Raw genomic sequence first — 25,410 nt, forward strand, 5'->3', positions numbered from 1 at the left:
GAGACACAAATCTAAATATAACCTTATATGTTTATAAGTGACCCTGAGCAAGCTACTTTTTAAGCCTCAGATTCCTCTTCTGAAAAATGGAGGACTAAAGTCAAGATGTTAAGTGGGGAGAGTTGGAAACTTTGGGTTCTTGGGCTCTATCTTTGTGCTTTGGAGGCAGATATGACATTCTTGAATTCCTTAGAATCTGGAGAAAGATCTCAGAGGCTTCCTCTTCCCATGGGCAGCCTCTCTCATCAGAAAACCTTGCCATTAGGGACTAAGCCATCTCCCAAATCAGTCTTTTCTGATCCCATCTCTGACCATGCTTACTTTCTAGGAGCCAACATAACTGCCTTCTTTAATACATAGATGATGGGATTATATTTATCAGGAAAAAAAAGTAGAATCCTCAATTAGCAATGAAATTACCAATAATTTAAAGCCGTTCCTTTTCATCACATGTCAGAGAGAGGGGAAAACAAAGGAAAAGAAAGGGGAGACGAGGAGAAGGGAGTAGAGAGACAGAGAGACAGAAAAAGACAGGGACAGAGAGGAGAATTACACTTCTTTCTTCTGTTTCTGTCAAATATGACCTCAGATACTTACTAGCTATGTAACCCTGGGAAGGTCACTGAACTCTGTTTACCTCAGTTTCCACATCTATAAAAAGATCTGGAGAAGGAAATGGTAAATCACTCCAGAAACTTTGTCAAAAATATTCCAAATGGGATAATAAAGATTGGACACAATTGAGAAATGATAGGGGAAAAGGCAATTGCCATTATTGAAACCTGAAAGCAAAATTAATTTCAATGATATTTTACCATCATAAAGCTGGAAGGGAACTAAGAGGACAACAAGTCCAAAGGCTTTATTTTATTCACGACTAGATGGAAACACAGGGCAGATGAGCAAATTGTCCATGGCTACACAGGTAACAAACATCAGGGGTAAGTTTTGAACAATTCCTCTGACTGCTGAGTCTGTGTTCTTGCCACTCTACCATTCTGTCTCAACAATTCAGTCACACCTGCAGATAGTATAAGAAAAGGTTCAAGACTACAGTCTGAGATGTATCACCACATCCAGCGCCCTCATCTCTAATTCACATAGAAGGCAATGATGCCTAATTGACAAAGGGTAAAGATGAAGAAATGCACTTTGTAGATTTGTCTAAAATGTTAAGTGATTATGAAACCTAATGAGACTTCCCCGTTCTGGATCACCCCTAATGTCTCATTGTAATTCAGAGGGAAACCTGGATCTCCAGATCTAACAGTAGAGTGAAAGCCCTACCAGTCACTGTCAAATTGGCAAGGCTTCCCACACCAGTCCAGATGACTCTCTAATTACTGACTACATAAGTTCCATTAGGCTCCTTAACTAATTGGTTTAAGGAAGATACATTTCTCACTCACAAATGTGATGGAAAACTATCTATCTTAATATATGGAAGTATCACCCATCATAGTAAATGGAGGCAGTACCCAGAGGAGGAGGTGGGGAAGATCCTTACTGCAAACTGGTAGTTAATGGAAACTAGGAATCAGATAGTCCTTTGTAAAAAATTGTTGATAGATTTTGACTTAATATTTACTGTAGGTCTCACTGGGATTCAAGGTGGGATGACGGATAGAGCTCTGACCTGGAGTCGGGAGGACTTGAGTTCAAATTCAGTCTTGGACACTTATTAGCTCACCTGTAAAATGAGCTGGAGAAGGAAATGGCAAAACATTCCAGGATCTTCACCAAGAAAATCCCAGATGGGTTCATGGAGACACTGAAAGAACTTCAACAACAACAAATTTCTCACTGTATGTATCCTCTTCCTCCTCCCAGGGCAAAAAAAAAAAAAAAAAAAAAAAAAACCACTTTATAGAACTGTTAAAAATGGGAAAGAAGGAGGGCGGAGCCAAGATGGCTACAAGAAGGGATCCAGTCTTAGGAGCCCTCTGATAAAATTCATCAGCTAAGGACTCTAACTAAACTTTCGAGAGACAGAACCCACAAAGGGACCCAGTGAGGCAGTTCTCCTACTCAAGGTAACCTGGAAAAGAGCAGAAAGGCTCTGCTCCCCAGGGTCAGAGGGACGGCCGCCAGAGGGGTGGCCCACCAGAGCCAAAGAACTTCAGCCTCCAGGAGGCAGCCCCAGGGCGCTGGGAGTCTCAGCTCACAGCAGCGGGGGAGTCTCCTGAGCTGCACCCCGGGGAGCACCAGGCACAAAGTGGGGGAACAGTGGGGGGACCTCTGCCAAAGCAAGCATGTGGAGCCCAGCTCCCAGGGCACACAGCCAGCAGCTTGGTCTTTTGGCAGCCCTGATCCAGGAAACAGAAGCAGGCAGAGCCCCCAGGGCATGAGCCCATTGGGCTGAGGGAAGGGAGTGAAGAGAGAGAGAGAGACAGCAGAGCTCTGTCCTCTGCCCCTGGAACAGGACTCTGGGGCTCTGACCACATTCATATCCTGATTGCAGTCTAGGCCCCCTCATAGAACAGCAGGGGCCCCCCCACCTCGGCCCCGTGGCAGAAGGGGGTGCTTATGGTCATTCACAGACCAGGAGGGAGGACAGAGCCTCACACACTGAGACCCTTGTGGGAGTGTCCCAAAAGGTCAGGAAGCACCCCAAAACCAGGCCCAGGCTGGGAAAATAAGCAAGCAAAGAAACAAAAGGAAGACTATTGAGAAATATTTTGCAAATGAGCCCAAGAAGGATCAAAATACTCAGTCTGAAGATGAGGAAGCACAAGCTCCTGCATCTAAAGACTCCAAGAAAAAACAGAAATTGGGCTCAGGCTAGGACAGAGCTCAAAAAAGACTTTGAAAATCAAATGAGGGAGTTGGAAGAAAAACTGGGAAAAGAAAGAAGAGAGATGCAGGAAAAACATGAAAATGAAGTCAGCAGCCTAGTCAAGGAAATCCAAAAAAATGCTGAAGAAAATAGCATGCTAAAAACCAGCTTAGGTCAAATGGATAAAACAGTTCAAAAAGTTATTGAGGAGAAGAATGCATTAAAAAGCAAAATTGGCCAGATGGAAAAAGAGATAAGAAAACTCTCTGAGGAGAACAAATCCTTCAGACAAAGAACAGAATTCAGGGAGATTGATGAATTTAACAGAAATCAGGAATCAATACTTCAAAACAAAATAAATGAAAAATTAGAAGAAAATGTGAAATATCTCATTGAAAAAACAACTGATGTGGAAAACAGACTTAGGAAAGACAATTTTAAAATTATTGGAATACCTGAAAGTCATGATCAGGAAAAGAGCCTTGACATCCATTTTCAAAGAACTACGACAGGAAAATTGCCCTGATATTCTAGAAGCAGAGGGCAAAATAGAAATGGAGAGAATCCACCGATCCCTCAGAGAAAGAGATCCCAAAAAAACAACCCCTAGGAATATTATAGCCAAGTTTCAGAACTCCCAAGTCAAAGAGAAAATATTACAAGCAGCCAGAAGGACACAGTTCAAATATCTTGGAGCTGCAGTCAGGATCACACAGGACTTAGCAGCAGCTACATTGGAAGCTCGTAGGGCTTGGAATATAATATACTGGAAGGCAAAAGAGCTTAGAATGCAGCCAAGAATGAACTACCCAGCAAGGCTGAATGTCCTCTTCCAGGGAAAAAGATGGACCTTTCAATGAACCTGGGGAATTTCAAATGTTCCTTTTGGAATAGCCAGAGCTGAACAGAAGGTTTGATCTTCAGATACAGGACTCAGATGAAGCAAGGAGATTGGAGGAGAGGGGGGAAATATGAGGGACTTAATGATGATGAACTGCATGTATTCCTGCATAGAAAAATGACACTGATAATACTCACATGAACCTTCTCAGTTAATAGAGCAGGTAGAGAGAGCTTTTATAGTTGAAGCACAGGAGAAAGCTGAATTCAAAGATAAAATATGGTGTAAAAATGGAGTCAATAGAAAAAAAGGGAAATGGAATGGGAGAAAGAAAAAGGAGAGGGGGAATAGTCTAAGATATTTCACATAAGATTATTTTTATTACAATGAGCTATTGTAATGGTATGGAAGGAGGGAGGCAAGGGGGGAATGAGGGAAACTTTGCTCTCATCAGAGATGGCTAGGAGAGGAAACAGCAGATATACTCAATGGGGTATAGACAACTGGAGTAAGAAGGAGCGGGGAGCAGGGGAAAGGGGTGGGGATGTGAATAAAGGAGGAGAGGATGGACCATGGGGGGAGAGTGGCCAGATATAACACATTTTCTTTCTTACTTCTTACAAGGGGCTGGGATTGGAAGGCCTGCCCAGGACCACAGGGCCTAAGGGGTGGTATGGGGGCTCAGGGCTTCTTGGCCCCAGGACCAGGGATCTGTCTGCTGCGCCACTCAGCTACCCTACAGCAGAGTCAGAGTGAAAGGAGAGAGAAAATAGAGTACATGGTAGTGGAGAAATAAGAAAGGAGGGAGTTGCGATCAGCAATGGCAATGGTGGAAAAATATGGAAATAACTTTTGTGATGGACTTATCATAAAGAATGAGATCCACCCATGACAGAGTTATTGGTGTTGGAACAAAGACTCAAGCACATTTTTTGTTATGATTATTTGGGGGAGGGTGCAGGGTAAGTGGGGCTGGGTGGCCTGCCTGGGGCCACATAGTAGGGTGATCTTTGGGTGTCTGGGGCCGGATTTGGACCCAGGTGCTCTTGGCTCAAGGGCCAATGCTCTGTCTGCCACCCAGCCACCCCTACTATTATTACTATTTTATTTTATTTTGGGTCTTTTTTTTTCTTCTTTCTTTTTTTTTGGTTTTTGCAGGGCAGTGGGGATCAGGTGGCTTGCATGTCACACGCCTGGGTGATTGTTGGGTTTACGAGGCTGGATGTGGACTCGGGTGCTCGTGGCTCCAGGCCTGGTGCTTCGTCCATTGTGCCACCTGGACATACCTACAATTATTACTATTATTTTTTTATTTTAATTTTTTTCTCTCCCCTTTACTTTTTTCACCCAAGCAAGTCTATCTATATTCATGGGGGAGGAGGGGTATTTTGTTTACTTGTAAAAAAGAATATTTTATTAATGTAAAAAAAACATTTGTACAAAATTAGAATAAAAAAATAAATTTTTAAAAATGAGAAAGAAGAAAAAATCAACAACACTGATAGATAAAAAGACAAATAGATTGTGTTCTACCCATGAAGATGTCCACCTCAGTAAAGGAGATATAAGGAGTGGAAGGGAGGCCTTCTCCTCCTCCATTCCAAATACTGACTTCAATGGTTTCACTTAAGTCCCACATAAAATCCCTTCATCACTCCAGGTATCTCCCTCTTTTTAATATTTCTCATTTATCTTGCATTGCTTTGTATAGATTTGTTTGTATGTTGGATTCCCCCATTAGACTGTAGGTTCTTAATGGGCAAGTATTTTGTCTTTTGCCATTTTTTTTATCAACAGAGGTTAATACAGTACCTGGAACTTAGTAGGTGCTTCATAAATATTGATTGATTGATTGATATCTCTTTTTTTGGAGTTAGCGCTGTTCTTGCAATTTTTTATTGCTTTATTGCTGTATTGTGAATATTGTGGCTATTTGTTTTCCTTCCTGTTTACTTTGGAATAATTCATGTCAATTTTTCCAAACTTCTATATATTCATCGTTTTTGCTGTTTCTTGCCAATTGCTTTCTTGTACCACCATTTTCTTAGTCATCCCCTAATTGATAGTATTTGCTTTGTTTCCAATTCTTTGCTACCATGGAAAATGCTGCTATAAAGACTTCATACTCATTGAGCCTTTTTTTTTATAAATCAATGACTTCCTTGGGATTTATACCTAGCAATGGAATCCCCAGGTCCATATGTATAACCATTTTAGACACTTCATCTGCATGGTACTAAATTGCTCCCAAGAGTAGTTGACTCAGGGTTTTGCTAGACCCACTTTGAACTATGTTAAAAATGAAATCTCTAAGAGACAGAATTTCTGGGTAATTAAGAACCAATGTATTAATTAAGCTAGCCAACAATCAACATATTGATTGTCAGCGGTTCCTTTCGGTAACTAAAGATGCTCAATGGAGATACTGACAGCCTTAAATACCTTTCTGAAAGGGAATGCACTGACAAATGAAACATCAACCCTGATTGGAGGACATTTAATGAGGTTGGGCTAGAAGTCTGATAAGAATGTGACTTGATGATGAGACAGGGATCCTCCATCTAGACATCTCTGGATCATTTTCTCCTTCAAGACCTTATACTCTAATGGAGGCATACAAGGACAGGGTCTCCTTTCCCCAGAGTAAGGAATTGCCCAGCCCAGATTCTATTTATACTTAGTTATTATCTCTTAATTGTTGGGGTCTCACCAAAATAAAGAACCATGTTCCTTGAGTGCTATGAATAATCTCATCAACCACCCATACCCTTCAGAGATGGATTGACCTTTCATAGGAACTGATCATTGAAAGAAAATAGGAGGGCAGCTAGGTGGCGCAGTGGATAGAACAATGGTTCTGGAGTCCGGAGGACCTAGTTCAAATTCAGCCTCAGACATTTAATAATTGCTAGCTGTGTGACCTTGTGCAAGCCACTTAACCCCGTTGCCTTAAATAAATACAAAGAAAGAAAAGAAAATAGGAGACAGGCATGGATTCAAATGAATAATTAGTTATTAATAGAATAATATGATAATAATTTCTATCAAGAGTCAATTGTTAAATTTTCATTCTGAGTATGTACAACTCAAAAATTGGCAAATGGTATAAGTAAGGGCTTGGTTTATTGTTTTTTGTTTTTTTAGGTTCTTGCAAGGCAAATGCAGTTAAGTGGTTTGCCCAAGGCCTCACAGCTAGGTAATTATTAAGTGTCTGAGATCGGATTTGAATTCAGATACTCCTGATTCCAGGGCAGGTGCTTTATCCACTACATCACCTAGCTGCCCCTTGGTTTATTGTTTGTTTGAGTTTTAGACTGTCTTGACTTAAGAAAGTGATAGGGAAAATGATAATAATTTACTTAAAACACAAAATAATATTGCGCATATTTTCCCCCTGAGAGTGAATTGCTAATCGTTTGTCATCTCATACACAATTAGACATGTACTAATTCACATTTCTACCAATAATGGATTCATGAAACTGTCTTTCTGCAACTCTTCCAACTCAATATTGAAATTAGATATTCTTATGTGAGGACAAAGTCTCCTACACAGGGAAAATACCCTTGAGTTTGTACACCACATGCAAACATTCTTAGTCATTTAGCTTAAAGTCTTGATGCCATCTCTCAACCATCCCACCTATTTGGAGTCAGAGGGTTCTAGTTCATAATTCCAGAGCCACTGTACTTTCCAATAGGAACTTGGGGTTCATCACATCTCTTCAGGCTTCACAGGATCATGGATGAAAAGTTTGATGGAAACTCATTGGCTACCTCAGCCAGCCCCCTTATTCTCCAGAGAAGGAAACTAAGACCCAGAAAAGTTAAGCAATTTGGCTAAAGTCACATGAAGGAAACCATAGAATCTTAAAACTAGACAAGCAAGAAAATTTAATGGCACACCCACATTTTAAAGCTGATGAAACCCAGAATAATTAAATCACTTAATCAAGTCACTTAATTCAAACACGTATGAATCTTCATAAAGGTCTTCTGAACTAGAGTCTCAGACTCCAGAATCTGTGCTTTTTCCCATTGTTCCATTACACTTAATTGTAAAATTAGAATTTTGGATTGGATGGTCTCAAAGTCACTTTCAGCTCTAAACCCAAATGCAGCATCTTTCCAACTGGCTTCTCTAGTTGAAGTTTCTCCCTATACACCCTACAAAATACCAATTCCCAACAAATCTCTCACAATTTCCCTTTTTATCCTACTGTTCCTTAGCTCAAAGATGTTCAAGATCCTCTAAAATCAGACACCACAGTAAATCTTTTTAATCTTACCTTTTCCTTCTTCTCCAGTATACTGGATATGTGTGTCTGTGTGTGTGTGTCTGTGTGTGTGTGTGTGTGTGTGTATGTGTGTGTGTGTGTGTACATCAGATCAGTCTGATCCCCCAAAATACTGTTTTAATAATTTTAGCCAGTTAAATTTTCAAAGATTTCATGCTCCATCTTATCTCTATGCCTGAGGTCACCCTTGTTTCTTTCTCCTGGAACATATCCTCACTTTAATCTTCTTTGTACCCAAACCACTTTCTTGATTAACATTGTTTCTGAGGGAAGTTGAGGAGACCTTAGAGAAATTCCTGGCTTCTCTCCATCATCTTGGCTCTCCTAAACCATTTCTTAAATACAGGTTTCCCTGACTAATCCCATCTTCAGTACACTCCTCAAATTTTCTCTATCTGTATAATGCTTATTTTCCAACAGATTTACATTGTCCTCTGTTTTCTTTGGATTAATCTTATCTTCCTAAATATATTACAATTTCCTTACAAAGAGGGATCAAAAGAAGTCCAGGTGAATAGAACTTGGAATTTAGAGTCAGCCTCAACAATGTACAAATCACTTTGTTATATTTGCTAGCTGAGTATTCTAGGAAAGTCATTTAACCTCATCATCTACTTGCAAAGGTCATTGTGAATATTAAATAAATGCCTTGAAGACAACTGCCCATAAAAACAGCAGTCATTAGTATGTCTTCTTGCATTAATGCATTATTGGTAGAGTTGCAAATTAGTACAATCACTCTGGAAAGAAATTTGGAATTATATAAATAAAATTACTAAAATGTTCATACCCTTTGGCCCAAATCTGAGCTCAGACACTTAATGATTACCTAGCTGCATGACCTTGGGCAAGTACTCTTAAAAAACCCATTGTCTTAAATAAATAAAAAAAAATTTTTAAAGACTATGGAAACTAATATAGTGAAATGATAACAAGCAGGCTTCACAGAAGAGAGAAGAAAAACCAGCTCTCCCCATCCCTTTACTAATGTGTATATATGAGTGGGAGAAGTCCAAGGGGTGTGGAGCATTGCACAGAATGTCATATTTCTTTTACTACAATGATCAGTTTTGCTTAATTTTTTCTCTTCATCTTTTTTTAGTATTATAATGAATGACTCTCTGGAAGGGAAGCAGAGGGGAAATCAAGGTGAAGCAGAAACAATAGATTTCAATTAAAAAATATATTCTAACAATTAAATACCAATCTTTATTGTATTGTGCTTTACATTTATTCTCTATTCCCACATAGTGCTGTACTCTTAGTAAATCCTCAATCCATCATGATAATTGATGAGGTAATGATTCTACCAAGTTAAGTCCCAGTATTCTGTGAAACTACCTAAAGTATAAGAGGATCTGAGACTGGCTGAAGAATTTAAATTTTTACTTTGGTCTCCAAAATTTCATCTTTTTTTTTAAGATTCCATAGAAAGACTGAACTAAACAAAGTCATTTAAGCAGAATTGTTTTTTTAATCTACTCTAAAATACTAAAATTTTCTCAACACAACACAGTGCCAAGCATCTGGTTGTTTGGAAGGTTTTGAAAAAAGGAAATTTTTTCTCTCTACTGCCAGATGTTTGGTGTTTTATAAACAAGCAGTTTCAGAATTCCTGGTTGAATGGGTAGGTAAACAAACTGAGATATGATTGGGTCCTTTTCCGAATAAATGCTTAGAACAGAAAAGATTAGTTTGAGCCATTTAAGCCCAAAGAGCTTGAAAATTCCACTCCCAAAGAATTTTGAGACTTATCGATATTGTAGTTAGCCTGGAAATCCTAGGGCACATATTTTACAATTTAGGAAATGAAGGCACCAAAACAATATAGGCTAAGTTTAAACATAGTATTCCCTGATTTCCTGGGTGCCACATCAATCTCTGAAGTGAGTTCTTATAAAGCATGACGTCTCCAGGCTACCACAGAAAGAATCTAGAGCATGGGGATGGATGACCCCTTGAAGAGGGTTTTGTTCTATAATAGAAAAAGCATATAATTTATGGCTGTCTTCTCCAAAAAGATAGATGAAATTTTGGGGAAGCAATAAGCTTGTGGCATTAGAAGAAATCTCAAAAATCCTGTGATCTAAGAAGTCCTCCAATCCAAGAATGCCCCTCTGCTAGGTAAGATTGGTATCCCTTCATTCCATCCTTCTGCATTCTGGGACTAAAACAATTTTCTTTATGATTTTGTAATTTACAGAAGAAAGCTTGTAGAATCCTGAGATTTGGTATAAACTATTTTTTTTTAAGTTTTCACAAGGCAATGGGGTTAAGTAGCTTGCCCAAGACCACACAGCTAGGTCATTATTAAGTGTCCGAGGTCAGATTTGAACTCAGGTCCTCCTAACTCCAAGGCCAGTGCTCTATCCACTGCGCCACCTAGGCGCCCCGATATAACTATTTCAATGGCACTTATGAAAAGAAACATTTGAAGTAACTCCTTATCAATCAGTCCTAGCAGAATGTTAGTGAGCTACCTCCTTGACATCAGGAACTATTTCATTTCTCTTTCTGATAACTCATTGCCTTGAATAGAGTTGGGGACTTAGCATGTATTTAATAACTAGTCAAATTAATGAATGGGATCATTTGAAGACACTTTTAGGAGAATCACTCTGTCAATGACCCATTTAATAAGTGTCCAGTGTAAGTCAAGAAATAATCATTGCCCTCAAGGAACTTACATTCTTCAGGAAAGAAGGCATATGCATATGAAGCCCTCTGTGCATCTCCAAACAGAGAGATGCCAACATAGGTTCATCAATATTATTAATGAAAATCAGCTCATCGTGATCTGGAGCTAGAATTCACTATAAAAATGCATACAGAGTCAACAGGTTCATTGTTAAAACTAAGGTCATAAGTCCATAAATTCCCTTTTATTCATCCTTCTTTTTATGGTCCGTATTTTTATAGACAATAGCAAGGATGACATGAAAATCAGCCTTTGCTTCTCTGGATATAAACTCATTCTAAAAGTCCATGCAACAAATAACAAAGTTTAAACAGAGAAGGAAACTACAGAGAGTAAGTATTGCCCAATTTGCAAGGGCAGCAATAAGGCAGAAGGTCAGAGGATTGTAGAGAAAGGACTAATTCAATGGGTTGCAGTAGTATCAACATTCAAAAAAATCACAAAGTTCCCTCTAGCGAGATCACTGATGTCAGTCAGCCAGCTATGACTCCAAACTGTGACTTAGTTCATGGTAATAGGGTAACCCTTTGTTCTTTCTTTGTTCAAGGCCCAGAAAGTCTCCAGAGCATTTTCTGTTTCTTATAATCCTTCCAATCCTCTTTCCACCTATACTTCCCATCAGTTCACTTTCCAACAAGAATCTATACATGCAATAAAGTACATAGGAAATATATACAAATAAATTCAATGACATAAATCATTGTACTTCCTAAACCTAGAACAATGTCTAGGACATTGTAGATGCTTAAAAACATTTATTGGTTTTAACTGAATTAAATAGAATTTAATCTTTTTCTTTCCCCTTTGGATTTTGCAAAGCAACGGGGTTAAGTGACTTGCCCAAGGTCACACAGACACTCTTAAGTGTCTGAGGTTGGATTTGAACTCAGATCTTCCTGACTCCAGGGCCAGTTCTCTATCCACTGTGCCACTTAACTGCCCCTGAATCTAATGTTAAAGAAGTTTCTGTTGTGGACATGGGGAATGTTGTGATTAGAAACAAATTCTGTAGAAGGAAAACTATTACCTGTGCCTATCTGGGGAACTCCCTGTTGTTCAAAATGACTCCACTGCTGAATGTGAATTCTTCAAGATGGGACTGGCCTTGACTCCTTCCCCTTCCTCCTGCTTCTGGTTTCCAATCTACCTTGGCCATTGAAGGGTCAAGCTTGCACTGGAATGTTGGAATTAGAGGTCAGGCATCTTGGGACAGCAAAGACCAGCATGTAACATGCCTATTGGAGAACACCTGGAGCCAGGTGATAGACCACTCCTCAGGTGCCACCCTTGACCAACCCACTACAGAAATGCATTTAAGTCAGACTCTGCTTCACCCTATCTTCATCCTTCAAGGATGAGGATTTATCTCTCTCTTCTTAAGGTAGTGCCACATGCTACTGACCTCAGCCTGTTGGAGAACTATGGGCCTCTATGCCAGGTGGCTGGACTAAACCAACCCTCATGACTGTCTCTCCCTTTTCTGCCTCACATTCAGCTCAGCCAGGTTTCCTGGTTATTTTCCTTTTCACTTTCTTTTTCCCTCAGGCACTGGTCTTTTTGCTATTTAACCTGTCCTCCAGCTGCTTCTCCAAGAGGAGAAAATCTTTTAATCTGCATACTATGCAGGTGTGTATCATAAATCCTGAGCAGTTTTAAAATTCCAGGGCTATATGTGAAGTCTCTCACCATCAAGACCTCTCAGTCTTAAATTGGAGGCACCAATTCCCCATGGACACTAAGTCTCAAAAAGGAGAAATGTTTGGCCAACTCAGATATTAAATGTTAGAGTTAGGATTTGAAATCAGGTCTTTGTGATTCCAATTATAAGATTGTAGGACTATTGGAATTAGTATGAGAAAGGCTCTTAGATAACACTGAGCCCAACATACTTATTTTTTAATAGATGAGAAAACTGAAGCGTAGAAAGGTTTAATGATTTGATCAAGGAGAAGCAGAATCTGAAACCAAGTTTTATGAATATTCTTTCTATTCGACAAGCCACTTCTGTTGGGAGTTCTCTCTAATAATAAATTAATATTTCCTTACTGTTACTTAGAGGCAGCTGGTGCTAATGACATTTAACCTTTGTTTACCTCAGTTTCCTAATCTGAAAAATTACAATGATAATAGCATCTATCTCCCAGGGCTGTTTTGAAGATCAAAATAAGGTAACATTTGAAAAAGGACTTTGTAAATCTCAATGTAGCATATAAATACCAAGCTATTATTATTTCCTAATGACATTAGTAGAAATCACAGTAATAGATTAGTGAAATAGGGGAATTATTAGACTGAGAACAAAAATTATTTTTTCAAGCTCATGGTTATAGTAGCTCCATAGTGGGCCACCTGAACCTACTAAAATGCAAATGTATTAGCTTCTTTCCCAAATTCAGTGTAAATATTTTAACTTCCTTCCTAAAGCTCACTCACCTAAAGAAATACTGAAATGTAAATGCCTTTGTTTCTTTCCCAAACTCTCCCCAAAGGGGGTGAATCTCTCTTCTCTGCTGAGATAAAAACCCACTGAGATGGTGAGAATTACCTCAACCCCCTTCTCCTAACTCCCCTTTTCCCCTTTTCCCAGCACATACATTAAGTGTAGCTCCCCTATACAATTCCTGCCTTTAGCCCTGATGGATGCTGCTGTTATCAGTCCAGTTGCAAGCATCTTGCAGCTGTTCTTAATTTCCTTTCTGTTCCTATCTTTACTTTATTTCTTGTTCACCCCCTCAGATGATAAGCCTACTGCCTTTATTTTCTCTGCCTTTTAGCTTCTGCTAACCACAATAATATGTAAATAAAAACGTTTTTTGTCCCCTAAATATTTTGAGGCCAGAGGCAAGTCTTCGATGAATTTGTCACACTTTCAAGGATGAAATAGTTTATACCCCCAAACATTTTTACACTTCATTATAAGCGTACTAATACTTCCAGCTTTTATACATTTGAAAAGACATCTTAATAATTATAGATGGCATTTATAAAGGAGGCATTCACTGGTTCTTGGACAGAGCACTGGATCTGAAGTCAGGAATATCTAAATTGAAAACCAGTTTCAGACATCCAGCCATGTCACCTTGTACAAGGGCATTTAACCTCAATCTATCTCATCTGTAAGATGGAGATCATAAAAGTAGCTATCACTAAGAAGTATCTTGAAGAAAAAATAAATTATTTTTAAAAATATTTTGCAATCCTCAAAACACTATAGTTAATTATTGAAGAGAAATAATATGATGTTAGTGCCTGTATTATCACACTCATTCCACAAATGTAGAAGCTGAAATACAAAAACAAGCGACTTTCCCACTGTGAGACAGCTAGTAAATGCCAGAGGCAGGATTTGAAACCATTTGCAATGCGTTCACCGGGCTCAGCTGCCAATGCTATCAACTATAACCCAGTTAGTTTTCTAGTTACTCTTTTCTCAGTCTGTTACCAGAGAGAGGGACAGCTGTGGTTCCTTTGGGTAAGGAAATCACTAATCTCTAACTCAGGGAGGTAAAAAAGGCTGAGACTTTAATTCGCAGGTTGCACAGAAGTTACAAACTACTACAAAATTTCACAAGTTGGGTTCTTTGGAGAAGCAGCAGGATAGTAAGTTTCAATATTGACTTAAAGGACAGTCTGATTACCAGAAGCTGAGGGAAAGAAGGGCTAGAGTGAAGGCAGGAAACCACTAATCCCTAATGGAGGAGAGCAGTCATGTGGGAATCAAGTTTAGGCACTTTAATGAGGTGAAGAAGGTAAGTTCTTACGGACATAGTCAAGTTAAACAAGGAGAGACCGTTGGGAGAAAGTAGTAAAGATAATGAAGAAAGAGAAAGAAAGGATTACCATGGATCCAGCCACAAGGAATTGTTCCACATGAGTCCAGCAGCATGGAGTTGGAGCATGTGGATCCAGCCTGGAGAAAGGAAAGGGAAAAGAAACTGGGCAGCAGTTGCCCAGTCCAGTCAATAGAATAAAAAGGGAAGCAAGTGTGCTTAAATATATTTCTATGGAGGGTAGAACTGGAGCAGCATTCAAAAAGGTGCAGAGTAGGGTGACTAGGTGGCACAGTGGATAGAGCACTGACCCTGGAGTCAGGAGGACCTGAGTTCAAATCCGACCTCAGACACTTAATAATTACCGAGCTGGGCAAGTCACTTAACCCCATTTTCCTTGCAAAAAAAAAAACCTAAAGAAAAACCTAAAAAGGAAAAGTTGCAGAGTGTACTGCCCATACTCTAAGGGAGGGGCTTAATTAAAACCCAGGGTAAAGTAACATTTTACTGTCTGCTTCACCTGCCCCAAGGGTGTGACCAAGTTCAGACATGTGTCCAAGTTCAGACATGTGAACCTTCATCAAGTTCAGACATTACAAATATGGGGAGGGAATTTCTATTTAAACAATTTAACAATCCAGGAAAAAATTATTTCCAGTACAAAAAGATTACATTTCTTCTTTCCCAGAATTTCTCTGCTTCAAAGCCTTCTTGAAAAACAGCATTTTGACTGCCTTTGTGTTGCTTCTGTTTTATTGTTCAGTCATTTCAGTTATATCTGACTTATTTTAACCTCATTTAGGGTTTTCTTGGCAAATAAACGTGGAGTGGTTTGACATTTTCCTCTTCAGATCATTTTACAGAGGAGGTAACTGAAGCAGACTTGTCCAGGGTAACATGGCTGAGACCAGATTTGAACTCAGGAAAATGAGTTTTCCTGATTCTAGGTTAGGTATTCTAGCCACTGCAACACCTAGTTGCCTTCCATATATTCCTTTAAAATTGCTTGCTTATTTTAAAACAGAAAGAGACTCAAACTGAATGCTAAACTTCAAAAATGTTGGTCAGTGACAAGCAGACTTTTAGAAGTTTATTTCAAAACTCTTGCATTCTATTCAAGGATCAAAAGACATCTATTAAACACCTATTTTATGTAATCCATTGTGCTTGGGGTTGGATGTACAAAGATAAACAGTAACAAGCCCTTGTTCCTGGGGATCTTGCTTTCTACTATGGGGATTCATCAAGGGCAAATGTTCTACCCTGGAATACAGACAAATGCAAGAAGAGAGACAACAAGCAACACATTGGATCAAGACTGATTTCATTGATGAAGCAGCATCTGAGCATGGAAGGAAGGCTAGGATTCTCAGCTGAAGAGAGGAGATCATATGGAGATCATCAAAGCAGCTATAGCCAAGAAGTATCCCGAAGAAAAATAAATTATTTTAAAAATGTTTTGTGAATTAATGAATTAGATTAATGAAATAGAGGAATTATTAGCCTGAGAACAAAAATTATTTTTTTCAGTCTCATTGTTATAATAGCCCCATGGTGGGCCACCTGAACCTACTAAAATATAAATGTCTTAGCTTCTTGGAAGCACTTGGAAGATCATAGGATTGTAGCATTAGAACCAAAAGGGATCTTAGAGGCTATTTTAGTCTTATTCATTTGGGTTCCAAATAAGAAAACTGTGCACATGGTTGGACTCTAGAGATGCTGCATTCCCTCTATGGATCAGTTAGTTTGCTCTAAAGCACAAGTTTATGCAAAATAGCAATATGAAATAAAACTGGAATGATCAGCAGGAACCAAATTATAAAAATCCTTGAACACAAGACGACAAAACTCACATTTTATTTTCTTCAAATATCTATGGGTTGCCTCCAATTTTTCCTGTCCATAGTTTGTGTGTGCATTCTTTGTTTTCTGTTGTATGTGAATGCCTCTCTCCCTCTCTCCTTAGGCTATGAACTCTGAGAGCAGGGACCATCTTTTTACCTTTCTTTGGAATTCTAATGCTTAGCCACAGTCCTCCTTTACTTCAATCAGATTCACTTGCATGTCATGGCATCACCTCCCTGATTCTCAAGTCAGGAAGACCTGAGTTCAAAACCAACCTCAGACACTTAATAATTACCTAGTTGTGTGACCTTGGTCAAGTCACTTAACACCATTGCCTTGAAAAAAAACAACAAAAAATAAAAAGAATGAAGGGAAAAAAATCTTTTTTTTTAGGTTTTTGCAAGGCAAATGGAGTTAAGTGACTTGCCCAAGGCCACACAGCTAGGTAATTATTAAGTCTCTGAGGCCAGCTTTGAACTCAGGTCCTCCTGACTCCAGGGCCTGTGCTCTATCCACTGTACCACCTAGCCACCCCCCAAAAAAAAATTCTTATCACAGTGTCTGGTATATAGTAGGTGCTTAATAAATTCCAGTTAATGACTGATTGATGCTAGACAGTGGGGTGGAAAGGTCTGAAAAGAGTGACGTGGTCAGACCTCATTATTTATAGGAAAATCCTGTTTGATTTACTAAACAACTCGAAACGTTTCCCTTAGAGTATTTTTGTTGTTACTCTGGCTTTACTATAACAGCATACGCATGCTCTGACACTTTTATCATGGTGCCATGGTCAACACCAAAAACAGCATGGGGGTACGCAGGGTTATGCTGGTACAAGAACTGAAGTCCTTCTATTTCCATCAAACATTTAAGAGCTAGTTTTGATTCCACAAACGTTGTGTGAAGTGAATTTAGTCCACAAGGCAACAGCTGTTACCACCCTCTGTCGGTGACAAAGGAATAAAAGAATGAATTAAGAGGGAAGGACTACGTGACTTATTTATGTAGCTAGACATGTTGCTGACTGTTAATCTTAGCATGGGTACTCTTTGAGGTCCTAATTTTACATGTGAAAGTAATGAGGTTAATCATAATCCAAGGAGAAGTCTTGGAGTCAGAGAGCTGATATCAAGCCTCAGCTTAACTATTAAGTAGTCCTACGGCCTTGGGTGAGTCATTGGATGAAGCATCTAGGTGGCACAGTGGATAATGCTGAACTTGGAGTCAGGAAGACATAGTTCAAATTCTACCTTAGACACTTTAATTCTATTACTCCAGCTGGACAAACCACTTAACCCTTCTCAGCTTCAGTTTCTTCATCTGTAAAATGGGGAGAATAATAACATCTACCTTATAGGCTTCTTCTGAGGATTAAAAAGATGTATTAAGGCAAACTTAAAAATGCTGTGTAACTGCTAGCTTTCATTACTTCTGGCTGGACCTCAGTTTCCTCATCTGTGAATGGAGCTGAATAAAAAGTTCTTCTAGGGGCAGCATCGGCCCTGGAGTCAGGAGTACCTGAGTTCAAATCCAGCCTCAGACACTTAATAATGACCTAGCTGTGCGGCCTTGGGCAAGCCACTTAACCCCATTTGCCTTACAAAAAAAAAAACAACTAAAAAATTAATTCTAACTAAAAATCAATAATCTTAAATTGGATTTTTAAAATGTAATAATCCTGGCATATGCAAACTATATTGAACACATTATCTCATTTGACCCTTTCAATAATCCTCTAGAGAAGTTAAAGACTTGTCCTGGGTCCCAGGCTAACAAAGCATCAGAGATAAAAGCTGAAATCTTCCTAATACAGAGCCCACCATGTTATCCACTAGCACTGACCACCAATTTCATAAGACACATCAGAAAAAAAATTAGTAATATATTTGTAAATAGATCGTCTAGAGAGTTTGTTAGAGTTTCACATATAAAAAAAGAAATTTTATTAAGATCCTTAGAGACGATTCCAAGAGCTCTAAAATTAGTAGAATTTAGTCATTAAAGACCAAAAATATCAAAAAAAATTGATATTTGGGACAATTGGGGAGGACTATATGGAAATTAATGGAGAAGAGAAAACTAGTGTGCATCCCCTGGGTACAAAAGAAAACAAAAGATGAGGTTTACAGAGAACTTAATCAAACTGTCTTTTTTTTTTAATGAGCCAGTACTGTAACTTAGGGTTGGCATTGGGTCAAAGTTAAATGGATCCCAGTGGCAATTCTCTTGTACATTTGAGCTTTTTCATTTCCAGATCATGAGAATTAATCATATGCAGAAAAAAAGTTACCAACAAATAAGGAGAAAAGTAATCCTAATCCTAGGGAAGGCACAAACCCAGACAAAATGTTCCAAAATGTTCCAAAGCAATTAATACTGCTTTTTAGGCTAAAATGCTTTGCTTGGAAGTTTTCAGCCTTCAAGATTCAGCTCAGGTATCATCTCTTAAAATAAAACTTTCCTAATCCTCCCTCCTCCATTATTAGTTGTCCATTGACATCCAAAAATTATTTGGAATTTGTATTTACTTAAATTTGTTTTCCTCTCCTTCCCAGCATACCCAAATAAAATGTAGGCTCTTGGAGGTCAGGAACATTTCCAGCCTTCCTTCCTTCTTTCCTTCATCCTTTATTTCTTTCCTTCCTCCCTCTCCCTTTCTTTCTTTTCTTTCTTCCTTTTCCTCTCACTTCTTTCTTCCCTTTTCCTCTCTCTGTCCCTCCCTCTCTCTCTCTGTGTGTCTCTATGTCTCTGTCTCTCTCTGTCTGTCTCTGTCTCTCTCTGTCTCTCTCTCTCTGTCTCTCTCTGTCTCTCTGTCTCTCTCTCTCTCTCTCTCTCTCTCTCTCTCTCTCTCTCTCTCTCTCTCTCTACCTGACTGTCTCTTTATCTCTGCCTCTCTCTGAATGTGTCTGTGTCTCTCTCCCCCCCCCCCCCATATTCCAAACACCTAGCAACGTGTCCCAAAGACAAGATTGCCCAGAACTGCAGAGGAATCTTTTGTGTCTCTCATGATGTGGTTCAAAGTCCATACCTTGCTGAACCCACTCTTGGCTATGAAGTCTGTGCTCTAATGTTGAGCAGCACCGGTGGTAGCCAGACACCAACTCGGCCCAGCTAATGGTCATTGTACTTTCCTCATCTTCCGAAGGACTTGTGGCTGGCCTTTCAAACAAGGAGATTAAGGCCGTACTGAAGAAGATTGCTTGGACCTGAGTCAGAGAGGACATTGAAATAGATGTTATATGTGTATGGGGAGGGCTGAAAAGAGGGATACTAGCATGAAAATGCTCTATTATTAAAAAATTCATTGTGTGCGGGGGATTTAAATGGTAATATCAAATGATTTGCCATTTCATTTACCGAAAGTTGACTTATGATTCTTTTAAAAATGGAAAGAGCTATAAAGCTCGGTTAAACAGACAGCACATCTGATCTCTGAGCATGAGCAAAATTTGATATTGGTTTATAAAACATCCTTGAAGTTCCAGATGCCAAGGTGGAATATCATTCATTGTTATGGAAGAAGAGACCAGCTGGGTAGACTACACCAGAAGTCACCCAAACATCATCTGGAGAAAGAATAATATGAAAGGAAATGAAGATGGTAGCCTATTGCAAGTCATCTCATTGATTATCACCAACCCCCAAATCTTGACTTTCTCAGTCATAACTAGAATGAGGCAAATGGGACTTTGTCCCGAGGTCAGGAAAACCAATTAAACTCTTTCAAGAGCATAGAACAGAAAAGCTAAGCACCTAGTTTTCAGCAATAATTGGTTAAAACAGGAAGATACAAGATGCAGAAGTGTGCTTCTGTCAACTCACCTCCTCCTTTGGGCCAAACAGCAGTATGCCAGAGTCTCTGTCCCTTAATTTCTCATTGAGAACACTTTCTGTGCATTTTCACCTGAGTGTGGTTGGTACTGCTTGCTCTAGTCACCAAAAACTCCTAGTCAAAGATTCTACTAGTCCCCAGAAACTCTGTCTTGTAGCAATGGCTCATAGGACGCCCCACACCCAGATTCCTGGTGAAAATTGTCAAAAACTTAGAGCACTCCTATTTGACCATTATGGGCAACTCCACAGGGTGAAAGTTGCCAAGTTTAGTGCTACAAGCCAGATCAGATGTCAGTATGCCAAATTAGCCTCTTTATTAACGTAAAAATTTTAAATATTTATCAAGTATGGAAGCATATATCAGATCTGGTACCCTGCGGAACTCCTATCCTGGAGGGTCAGTGTAGGTTTTGCCATTTGAGATTGGAACCTTAGACATTGAGCCAAGGAAGATGAACACCATAGTGTTTGCTCCTAAAAATATGCTTATTCATGTTGGTATGTGTCTGTCTGTGAGTGGCAGGAAGGAATTGGTGGAAGGAGCCAAGGAGGTCAGATAGGGATTTATCACTGATAAAAATTGGTCCTATGTTAGTGTGGTTAGAGAAAGGGTCGTTCTGAGTATAGTAGCCAGTGAGAACGTATAGAAGAAATGCTACCTTCATAAAGATAGTCTGGTCTTGGGGACCATTCAGTTCAAACCAAAGAAAAAAAAGTAAACTTTAAGTACGTCAGTTTTCTTTATATTGGCCTCTAATAGAATAGTTCTCTGCAATGACACAAGCCTAACAAATATTTCAAACTTGATGAAATTTAGAGTAAATTATTAATGGTTTCTTGTAAACTCAGAAGGAAATCATCATCATCATCATCATCATCATCATCATAGCTAACATTCATGAATTACTTTAATATTTTCAAAGGGTTTTTTATTTGTTTGTTTTGCTTTTATCTGATCCTCATACCAAGTCCTGGAAGGTAGCTACTATCATTATCCCCATTTTTGCAAATGAGAACACTGAAGAGAAAAAAGGTTCAGTGACTCGCTCAGGGCCATTTAGCTTATAAGTATCTGAAGCTATATTTGAACTCAGGTCTTCCTGACTCCAAGTCCAGTACTCTATACCACACTGAGGAAACCTCCTGGACCTGACCACTTAGTATTTTTCTCTGCAATGACTTAGAAAGAGGTATAAATGCACACTAACCCAAATATCAAAGTAAAATAAAATTTAGAAAGATAGCTAACATTAAATGAGAAAATCAGTTCTAGAAAATTCTTGCTGGGCTGGAAAATAAGTCAAATCAAACAAGAAGAGAAGGAATTTTAAGAGGTCATTTTTTTATATGACATGAGTTATGAGTTGGACATGATAGATTCTCTAGAGTCCTTTCCAACTTTGTAACTGCTTTACAAACCCTGAAAAAAAATCACATATAATTGTAAGGCCCAAGGGGTGGCTAGGTGGCGTAGTGGATAAAGCACCAGCCCTGGAGTCAGGAGTACCTGGGTTCAAATCCGGTCTCAGACACTTAATAATACCTACTGTGTGGCCTTGGGCAAGCTACTTAATCCCGTTTGCCTTGCAAAAACCTAAAAAGAAATAATAATTATAAGGCCTTGGGATCAGGCGTTAGTAACCACTGTATGACCCAATACAAATCTTCCATTTCAAACACTTACCTGGGATTTGGCCATCTCTAATGTTGTTCCATGCTAGGGTGTCCAGTCTCCAACTCTCTTTTCTGTTACAGATCAGTGTGTGTGTGTGTGTGTGTGTGTGTGTGTGTGTGTGTGTGTGCATGTGTCTTAAATCCATAACCTTCTATGTCACTCAAAGAGCTATCACTTACCTTTCCATCTATGTTCCCAAAGGTGAGTACTGATTCATTAGCATCCTGAGGGTTGTACCAATAGTGCATGCATACAGGTATACTCCCAAGGCCTTGTAGTTTATATTGACAAGGGAATTCTTTATTAGAAAGCAGGTCATAGAAACAAATCTCTTTGCTTGTGGAAGCCACAGCTATCTAGGTTGGGAAGGCAGAGAGGGAAAGATAGTTTTCAGTTTAATTCAACATGTCTTGATATAATTAAAGAATCTAATCCACAGAATTGGGTATTGCAGAGGCTGATCTAAATGACCCATGAGGTCCCTTTTGATCCTGAAATGGGTATATTAACCTAGAGAAGAGAAAACTTGTGCTGGGCCATGATGGATGCCTTCAAGTATTTGAAGGGCTGCCATGTCAAAGTGGGGTATTCTGTTAGAACTCAGAGGAGCAATGGGTAGAAATAGGAGAAAGAAAATAAGTCTCGGTATAAAGAATAGTATCTAAAATTTTGAGCTAACCTAAAGTGGCATGGTTGCTTTTTGGGAGGCCGAGTGAATATAAGCCTATAGTTGGAAGAGACGCTGGAAATTATATAATCTAATTCACTTAGTGGAGAAAAATGAGGCTGAGCAGGTAGATGACCTACTTATGGTCATACAAAGAGTCAGTTGCAGAAGCCAGGCTTGAATTCAGGTTCTCTAACCACAAAATCTGTGTCCTTATTGCTCGCTGATTGATTCCCTCTTCATTTGAGGTCTTCAATATTAGCACAGTGCCTAGGATGTAGTAATTGCCTAATAGCCGCTTATTTGACTGTCTGTCTGTCTGTCTATTTCCCCAGTCATCTTTCTCTTTCTGTACTTCTATTTACCTATATTTCTCTAACTCTTTCTTCTATCTACCTAACTCTTTATCAGCTCCTTAGTTATCTCTTTATCTATCTGTCCATCTATGCATCTAGCCATCTAGCTATCCAAATTATAGGAGAAAAGGGTTTTTTTTTCAGATAGGTGTTAGAGTTTCAAAATTCTGAAATTCTGCCCATGATTTATAAGAGACAACTCCACATCTTTATTCGAGTAGACCTTAGTACTCCTCCTACTAGAAATCCATCTGAACATACTCTGATGCAATTGACATAGTAGAAGGGGTATTTGAGTCCAAAACAAAGAGACCTGGTTTCCATGCCAAGACTTAGTAAAGTGTCAGAGACTGGACAAATGTAGAGGATATTTTTTTTTTCAGAAAAAAAAGATGATCTAGAAAACTTCTGCAACCCATATTCCATAATCTCGAATAACAAAAATCAGCTGATTTAATGATTCTTGAATATTCCCAAATCTTACAAGAATATTTCATTCTTAAAGAAGGAGCCCTTGTGGTTTTACATTTACATAGGCATATAATCTTGCTACCTCTAGTGCATTAGCTAGGGTCTTTGCTTCTAATAAAGGTAGAGTAGCCCGATCTGAGCAAGAGAGTACTCCATGTTGGATCAACTCCCAGTGTGCCATTTGCCGACTTCAAAAGTTCAATTATGTTGAAAACAAAATAACTAGCAACTTAAGGGTCAGGCTCTGTAATTTAGGTCATGGTTCTCCACTGAACATCTATATATGACCTCTAAGATAGATAAAGTATTTTTCATTCATTTTGCCAGTTGACATTTAGATGGTGAATAAGAAGTGGACCTCAGAGTCAGAAAGGTGAGTTCAAATCCCTGACATACCCTGGTAGTGTGACCCTGGGCAAGTAATCTACCTTCTCATATTTTTGGTACATTTCTAAAAATGTCAATTGACCTACATAATTAAAGGGAGTTTTTCAATCTAAGAGTTCCCTCTATCAAGGAAATCTCAGGTTCAGTCCTTATTTCATTTGTGCCTCACAACAACTCAAGGAGCTGGTAATTCAGACATTTTTGTCCCCATTTTACAAGAGAGAAAACTAAGGTATAGGCAATAGAAGCAACTTTCCCAAGGTCATGTAATTAGGAAGAAACAGATCCAGCATTTGGACCCATATTTCACAGAATCCTAGACTTGCTGAGAGAGACCTTAGAAGATCACCTAGTCCAAACCTCTCATTTTGCCTATGGGGACACTGAGTCCTAGAGAGATTTTGTTATTTATCTAAGATCACATAGCTAGTAAATGGCAGAGCTAGGATTTGAATTCAAGTCTTCATCTTTAAATTTAAGGCTCTTTTCCCTATACAGTAATACTCTGAAATCTTCTAGCTTAGAATTTCACAGTCATTCCATTACATTCTGCATATTAAATAAGTACCCACCTCCTGACAGTATTATCCTATAGCAATTTCTTAGGATAAGGTCTTATTCTCCTGAGTCTTTCACATGGAAAGTCCTGAAATCTTAAAAAAAGTAATTGTACCTTGTTTACATTTTCCAGAGGAACCAGACTTGTCACCCACAGGTTTTTTAGCTTGATAACATCTGAAGTTATAGGACCTTTTTCTTGAAGTTTTAAATTCTCATCCCAAACCCCAAGCAAACCTTCTTTGCTTATAGTCAGGTAACGACTTGAACTTTTCAAGAAGATGACTTTTTGGATGACATCTTTGTGTATCATTGGGAGTGGCTGAGGGTTCTTCCACTGGGGAATTACAGCAGATTTGGCTCGCTCATCTTTCTCATTGAGGTTCAATAATATCAAAGAGATCAACTTGTCCCAAGTAATACTGTCATCCTGGGCCACATCCACTTTATCAAACAGTTCCCCATATTCTTCTTTGGACCCATGACCAATGATTTCTGGCATCCTTTCCATGAACTCCTCTCTTGACATACATACTGTATGATCTGACCCTGGGGGCTTCAAAAAGAATAAAGAACCTTGTATGAGATTCAACTCAAGTCAAGAAACATTTTTTGAGTTTCTACCATGTATAAGAAATGATATTAATGATACCAAGGATACAAAGACAGAAACAGAACAGTGCCTGTCCTGAACTAGCTTTTGAAAGAAAGAAATTCACACAAATAACTTATATTCCCATCCTTGGGAACACCTATAGTCAAGGATCCACAGATGCAATTCCATCACATTTTAAAAGATGGTCTTCCAGAGTTGTTATGGCAACAAAAAAGCATCACCATGGCTCCAGCCTGGATATTCCCTAGAAGAAGACAATTAAGTAGTAACTTCTAGTCTTGGAGTATTGCCTGGACACTGAGAGGCAAAGTAACTGGTCAGTGGTCACATAGATATGTCAGAGGCTGTTAACCCAGGTCCTCATGTCTCCAAAGTTATTTATTCTATCTACTACACCACAACTTCTAATCCAAATGATAAGTTACCGAGTTTAACTTTTATTTGATAATCATTTGGGAACTATTGAAGGCAAATGACTTGATCACACATGCATTAGAAAGATTACATTAACAAGTCTACGGATCAGTTTTTCCCCCAATTCAACTGCATGAAGAATGGACCGATGAAGGAGAGAGAGAGAGAGAGAGAGAGAGAGAGAGAGAGAGAGAGAGAGAGA

At 38.9% G+C, this 25,410-nt stretch overlaps 1 protein-coding gene across 1 annotated transcript in view; it reads right to left on the minus strand.

The window, feature by feature from the left end:
* Nucleotides 1-24,707, minus strand: part of WDR49 (WD repeat domain 49) — a 231,006-nt gene extending 206,299 nt beyond the window's left edge. The window contains exons 1-3 of the mRNA XM_074192518.1: nucleotides 24,294-24,707; nucleotides 21,919-22,095; nucleotides 19,259-19,436 (exon numbers count right to left, since the gene is read on the minus strand). Coding sequence (XP_074048619.1) covers nucleotides 19,259-19,436; nucleotides 21,919-22,095; nucleotides 24,294-24,707 — 769 coding nt within the window. The remainder of the gene's footprint in view (nucleotides 1-19,258; nucleotides 19,437-21,918; nucleotides 22,096-24,293) is intronic.
* Between the last annotated feature and the right edge of the window lie 703 nt (nucleotides 24,708-25,410).

This window comes from Macrotis lagotis, chromosome 6, assembly GCF_037893015.1.
Source record: "Macrotis lagotis isolate mMagLag1 chromosome 6, bilby.v1.9.chrom.fasta, whole genome shotgun sequence".
In the NCBI taxonomy this organism is placed as follows: domain Eukaryota; kingdom Metazoa; phylum Chordata; class Mammalia; order Peramelemorphia; family Peramelidae; genus Macrotis; species Macrotis lagotis.